This window comes from Parus major, chromosome 14 (assembly GCF_001522545.3).
Source record: "Parus major isolate Abel chromosome 14, Parus_major1.1, whole genome shotgun sequence".
Taxonomy (NCBI): domain Eukaryota; kingdom Metazoa; phylum Chordata; class Aves; order Passeriformes; family Paridae; genus Parus; species Parus major.
The window spans coordinates 10,192,353-10,198,960 of record NC_031783.1 but is presented as its reverse complement, the minus strand read 5'-3'; the positions used below and the strand labels follow the sequence as shown (position 1 = coordinate 10,198,960).

At 43.8% G+C, this 6,608-nt stretch overlaps 1 protein-coding gene across 2 annotated transcripts; it reads right to left on the bottom strand.

The window, feature by feature from the left end:
* Nucleotides 1-980: 980 nt before the first annotated feature.
* FOXL3 (forkhead box L3) lies at nucleotides 981-6,374 on the bottom strand. Of its 2 annotated transcripts, none has more exons than XM_033518011.1 (3): nucleotides 6,209-6,374; nucleotides 5,329-5,497; nucleotides 981-4,977 (listed from the first exon to the last, which is right to left on the bottom strand). In XM_033518011.1, the coding sequence occupies exons 1-3, from the start codon at nucleotides 6,313-6,315 to the stop codon at nucleotides 4,495-4,497; spliced, it is 759 nt and encodes a 252-aa protein (XP_033373902.1). In that variant the 5' UTR covers nucleotides 6,316-6,374; the 3' UTR covers nucleotides 981-4,494. The 2 variants fall into 2 exon arrangements, with proteins under 2 accessions (XP_033373902.1, XP_015497830.1); XM_015642344.1 differs by having other exon boundaries at nucleotides 5,329-5,395.
* Between the last annotated feature and the right edge of the window lie 234 nt (nucleotides 6,375-6,608).

Below are 6,608 nucleotides of genomic sequence, written 5' to 3'. Positions count from 1 at the left end.
GATTTGTGTTATCTGAAGAGCTGAAGGTTCAGGTCCCTGTGTGCTCAGGGGTGTGTGGTGGAGGTTCCCTCTTCTCCCTGAGCTGAGTGCAGTTGGACCTGGGGTATTGCTGCCCTCAGTTTGCAGCAGAGACTTGACACACAACCCCAAGAGCCCTTGAGATATCAGCTCTGTACTACTGGAAGAAGTGCAGCAAAGTTTTTCCCCGAGGCTGGTCCCTCCAAGCCCCTTTCCCTCTCACCATGTCCTCTCTATTGCTACAGAGTGGGAGAGGCTCACAAGATTTGGTCAGGAACAGGTGAGTGGTAGCCAAAAGAGAAATCCTCTGTGACCATACAACAGTGCACAAATCCTGATTTGGTTATGAGGGAGAAACCAACCTGCTGAGTGGCTGAGGAGCTGTTCAGGCCATGGGATGGAGCACAACAAAGCAAAGGCATGGGGAGAGCCAGCTCTCCAACCTTCAAATGCTCCTTGAGCACTGCTTCTCTTTATATGAGGAGTTAATTGGTCTCAGCTAAGAGAGACTAATAAGATCTTTCTGATTGACAGAAAAATAGGGGAACTTGGCTTTACTGACAAAGAAAAGGTTTGTTTTCAGCTATCCTGGTCTGCATTAATGCTCCCATAATTTGCAGGAGGTTCTGCTGAGGGAGAGGTCCCTGTAAGTGAGGTTAGCTGCTTGCCTGCCTTGGGTGTTATGTAGCCTCTCTTCACTGGGGGAGAAAAGATGCATCCTTGCATCTTTGACCTTCAATCTGAGGCTGAGCATCATCTTGCTGTGTAAAAAACCACTTCTTTGACACCAGTGGCAAAAACCTAAGAAATTAAATCAGTAGAAGTGAAATCGCTGCATAATAACCTGGCGTGGCTCCATCAAAATCTTTGTTTTGTCATGGGAAGCCTTCCTTGAGGAGGATAGACAAACAACCCCCCTCCAGGGTCCCTCAGCGAGGCCAAGCCTTGCCTCTCCCCAGAAAGAAACCTTTCATCTTTCCTTTGCAAAGGTATTTATGATCCTGGAGGGAGAGGTCTAAAGGCTTGTTCCCCCTCACTGTGCCCCCAGCCCAGCAGGCAGGAGCTGCTGTCCCTCACCCCAGCCTGGGGACAGTGTCAGCCCCCACGTGAGGCTCCTCTGCTGGGCTGAGGATATCCATGGCTCATTCTGGGCCTCTCTCTGCAGTCACAAAGGTGCCATGAGATGGGGAATTGAGCCAAACACCTTCTCCCAGCCTGCCCAGCCCATTGACAGTCTTGGAGGATGCAGAGCCTTGCACTGCACTGCTTATCCCTGGCTTCAGCTCAGCTTTGAACCCCAGCACCAAACAGGGGAATATTCACCTGCCTCGACACAGGCAAAGAGGGATGCTCCTGTGAGATTTTATTTCCTTTCTTTATACAAGTGCCTGGCAGGCTTTGATGGAGCTGAAGAAATGCTGTGGATTCAGAGAAGAAAGAAACCTGGACTTTTTTTTCCCCCCTTCCCTGAGAAAAAGTAATTTACGTAAATTTATCCACGACCGGCACACGGCAATAGCTCACAACTTTGTTAATGGAAACCTGGTGATCCATAACACTTGTGTGGGAGACATTTGCTCGGGGGTAATACAATATTAATGTTAATATCAATGATCGATCAGAGGATTTGCAAGAAAGGCATAAAGTATTTAATTATAATTACATTGGGAATGGCTTTGTAATGGCTACGACATTTGAATAAGGTCACGTCTAGCCCTCACCCCTGTTATGTTGTTCTATATTAAATGCCATTCACTTTAACTGCTGGAAACCTTTCTGGAGTCCTCAGAATATAATATACTGGGTAAATTGAAATATGTCCCTTCATTTTTCGGAATATGATTGATATCCTTTGCAAAACAAATGTTAACACCTATTTGTACACAAATTTCTTTGATTATATGTTAGGGAAACTAAAGTATGACAGTCTCTCCTAGCAGGCACTTTACTGTGAGCAAAGGACGTGGCTATTTGTGAATATTAATTCATCTTACAGAAAATGGCTTTGGATCCCTGCTGTAAATCCACTTGGGTGTATTTTTGCCTTTCCTAATGCATTAATTCTACATTGATTAGTAGCCATAAACTGTATCTCCACTGGTCTCAGCAGCCCACAGTGTTCACCTTACCCAGGTGTTGCTCAGGAGGAACTTTTGCTGTCACTGAATTATCTCTTGTTAACAGCATCAACCAAGAACACATAGTAACAATCATATTTGCATGTTTCACAGCAGAAAATATGTATTTCAAATATACTGCAGGTGTGTACCATCACTATCAGCCCAACAGCAGCATTGCCGTGTTTAAAACAACCAGGAAAAAGAATCTGCTTAGAAAACACAAATATTTATCTGTAGGCAGGACCCCAGAGGTGCACAGGTACCCACCCACAATGAGTGCATGCAAACACTGAAGCACTAAATGAGGACATGCTCTTCCCACACCTAATTACTACTGAGCATAAACACTAAAGGAGCAAATTCTCGTCCCTCTTCACATGAGAATCCACCTGTCCAGCCCCCCCAGAGGTTTTCTTCTTTCTCTAATATTGTGTAAACAGTAGACCAATCAGGTCTAAAGAGCCAAATTTTGCTTTCAGATTTTCACCCAGAGTAACTGTTGATTCACAGAGAGTCGAAAGCTCCCATTTGAAGGCAGAATTTGGTCTCAAGAAATCATCCCTTCAAAGTTTGGAAGACATGCAGTGATGTAGTTGACATGATTTTCCATTTTCTCTTTTCTGAAGAAGAAGCAAAGACTTTTGCATGCTGTAGAAATGCCTGAAGATAACAAGTTTTATCGTTTTCCAAAAAATGGGCATTTATTACCAATCAGTGTGAAATACCACTGAAGGTAAATTTTAAGTATATGGCAGGAGTTTCAGCGTCATGACAACATACATCATGCATTTTTACAACATATAAGTGCAGTGATATTGCTCCCTTTCTCAATAACAATATATAAGAATATATAGTATAAATGTACAGTATATATTAGACACAATGTAAAATAACTTAGTGAAATGTCAAAGCTTCTGCATAAAAATTCAAGTCATGCCTGAGCATACCTCTATGCTGAATCTTATCTCATATACCTTCATTTACTTTTAGTTCCTCTTGCAAAGATAATTTTATCTCTGCATTTAATTGCTTAAAACCATCAGAATTCTTGTCCTTTTTCCTTTTTTCTGCAGTAGGTGAAGCCTGTAGTATCCAAGTCAAAGCCAGGATTGTGTGGAGCCTTTGCTACCACTGTTTATGTTCTGGGAAGCAATTCATTGTGAACAAGTTGTATAAAAGCAACTTCTTAAAAGCTCATTACAGCTCATCATTGTCCATCAGGTTCTGTTCCAAAATCTCTCACTGCATGTAAATGGTAATGAAGTGGCTTTCTCAGAAATGGAGCTCATGAGCTAACACTGATATCTGGAAATTATAAATCTCACCAGTTTAGCTGAAATCATATCAAGCACCACTTTGGTAATTGCTTGCAAGAAGGATCAATAAAAATCTATTTAATGGGAATATACAGCTTGTCTAGGAGCAGGTAGGTGGAATTTAAGCTTTGCTCAACACTCAACAGAGCTTTTTGCAGTGCTGGGCTTCCCTTCACACTTGTTAAATGAAATATGGTCAAGGACTTTTCTGCAGCATCTCAGGAAGATTTCTGATAGTACAGGGGAGGAAGTGCTGGGGTTTTCATTAACCAAGGCATTAAGAGACTCTTTGACTGTCACATTACCTATCAAAGTCTACCAGAGTTCAGCACCCTTGCAATTCTGTCTATTGGAATTATTTTGAATACAACTTCACTTCAACAATTTAAACAATTCTGCCCCGAATATAAACAAAAATATACTTGACATACTTTATCAACAGCTGTGTTTCCTAATGAACAATGAATTAAAGCTGCAAAGCAGTTTGAAACAGGATGTTAAAATAAAATATAAGGGAAGACAGGATGATTTTCTATAATTCTTTTTAAGAAACAAATTTCCAGCCCTCCACCCCCCTACATTCCCAGCCAGTATAAGTCGACAGAATTACACTGTTTTAGATCAGCTTAAGTTCTGACCTATATACCCCAGTGGAGTTAATCCTAATTTCCACCACTGAAAGTGGGATCAAATTCACTTTGTCTTTAATAAAGCAGTGGATGATAAGAAAGTCTCTTCTCTGTCAGATTCTGCTTGAGGAAGGAAATTCTTTGTGGTGCTAAATGACATCCAAGACAGTTTAGAAAATAAAGCTAGAATTTCATAAATTTCAGCATGGTGAAAACCGATATTGGTAACTGTTATTTATGCTTTAATCTTAGCAAAGTTCTTTGGGTACAGACAGAGCATCAGCTGGTGAGTCTGTAACCCTTTCTGAGCACTGCTTGGGAGGAGAACGAGGAGGCAGGCAGCTGATTTTCAGTGACATGAGGCTGCTGAACACACTGAGACTCAGACTTTGTTACCACAAATAAATAACATCACATTGTCCAGAACTGGAGATTAATATGCGGGGCCTCCAGTAGGTGATATTTATTTTCTTGCATGTTATATTGAGATCTGAGGACAGGCAAAGGGTCAGGGGCTGAAAGGATGTAATCGATGCTGAATTTGATTTCAGAATCCGATTTTGCTAAGGAGGAATTGCTTAGGCTCTGCCTGTTGGTCATGCTGTTTGGAGCAAACCCACAAGGCTCCAGAAGTTTTGGGCCCGGTTCAATCCTTTCATGTTTACTTTCAGAAGAGGAAATGTTGTTCAAAGCAGAGTCCACAGAGGAGATATTGGGGGATGAAGGACTTTTCACTCTGCTTGGTCTCTGCTCCTTATGTTCCCTCTTCACGTTCCTCCTCCTCCGTCTTCTCCTGTAATTCCCATTTTCAAAGAGATCCAGCATGGATTCGCATCCCGTTGCAAAACTCCAATAGTTTCCTTTCCCCTTCTCATTCCCTTCTGTTCTGGGAACCTGTATTTATTTAAAGGCAGTTCAGTATTTGTATGTGTTACAGATGCTGCTGTTTAGCATCTGCATTCATTTACATTTAAGAATGGTGTAAACACATATGACAAGACTTTTAAGCCCATTCTCTGTCATTCTATGAGTAAGATGTAAGCCCCATCCTCTTCAATTTGTTATCTATTAGCATACATCAGACAAGGATATATTCCTTATCTCTGTAATTGACAACTCAGAGAGATTTTAAGTGATTTGCAGCTCAGCTGTTTGTTTCTCTTCTTTCCTAGTGATGAGATTACTGCTGCCTATATTTTTTAGCCATGCACAGTGTGTATGTGAATACACAGTAACTGATCTTACCTTCACAAAACAACTGTTAAGCGATAAGTTATGTCGGATGGAGTTCTGCCAGGCTCTTTGATTTGATCTGTAGTAAGGAAATTTCTTCATTATAAAGTCATAAATGCCAGAGAGGGTGACTTTATTTGAAGGGCTTTGCTGGATGGCCATTGCAATTAAGGCAATGTAGCTGGAAAAAGGAAAACTTGCTGTTACACCATCGCCCTACTCACAGACTCGCTTTTTAGGACCACATGGGTACGTGTGCCTATATCCTGCTTCCAAAATTCCCTCGGTGGATCTGTGCCCTGACCCGAGGTGTCCCAGGGAGAAGTCCTGAGTGTGGTCACTGCCTGTCCTCCACGAGCCCCAGGTGACACCGAGGGGTCACTGCCAGGCACTCAGGGCAGAGGACAGGGTCACACACCGCACCAACTCCATCTGAAAAGTTTTCCTGAGCAGGAAGACTGCAGTGAGACAGACCAGGCTCAGAGTCACGGTCACTGGAGACCAAGCCTGCTCATGGAAAGGACCTTGGGTGTCCCTGTGAACATCTACACCGCGCCTCTTCCCACCACACCGGGATTTTCTGCGTCCAATTCACCCGCTGGCACATTGAAACATTTAATTCCTTTCTCCCAGGGGTCCTGGAGGTCAGAGACCGTCTGAGAGCTAGAGGCTTAAGGGCAAGCCAGAGTTGCCGTGACCCCTCATGGGAGGAAACAAATCATGAGCACTTCACACACAGAAAGGGGGGAATCTGCCCACTGCAGTGCCTGCACCAGGGCCAGACCCACTGCACACACCTGGCCCCCTGCTCCCCTGAGAGCTGTGATCCCACCAGCCCAGAGCTCAGACACCTCACCAGAGACAGGGGGAACTTGCAAAAACTTCATCTTACCTGTACGCTGGTCTGGTGAATTTTTTCTCCTCGTCAGAACTACAGGTAGGATAATCATCCCCATCATAATTGAAGCAGTTATAGGGGTACTGCGTGTTGTCAAACATCGTCCTGCTCCTTGCTCAGCTCCTGTGGAGTGAGAGAGATGGAGTGATGTTTCTCAGAGCTTGGGCTCCCTCCTCCCTTCTTCCCTCCCCTCTGTCTGTCTCATTCCCTCTCTCCCCCCTCCTCACACTCCCTCTCCTCCGTGCACACACACTCTCCGTGATGGGGTGGGGATTGTTTTTTGCAATTCTCGCGTCCCAGACAGCCCGTCTGTTGGGATATTATTTTTTGGGGGGTGTTGCTGTTGCTGTTGTCGCTGTTTCCCGGCTGGGGTGGCAGGGGCAGGCTGCTGGGT

Bases quoted from the DNA above. Each gene is read 5' to 3' on its own strand.
- FOXL3 (XM_033518011.1), bottom strand. From the start codon at position 6,315: ATGTTTGACAACACGCAGTACCCCTATAACTGCTTCAATTATGATGGG. The intron at 5,498-6,208 runs GTAAGATGAAGT...TCCTTTTTCCAG, and splicing joins TTCACCAGACCAGCGTACAG to CTACATTGCCTTAATTGCAA. The intron at 4,978-5,328 runs GTAAGATCAGTT...AAATAAATACAG, and splicing joins TTAACAGTTGTTTTGTGAAG to GTTCCCAGAACAGAAGGGAA.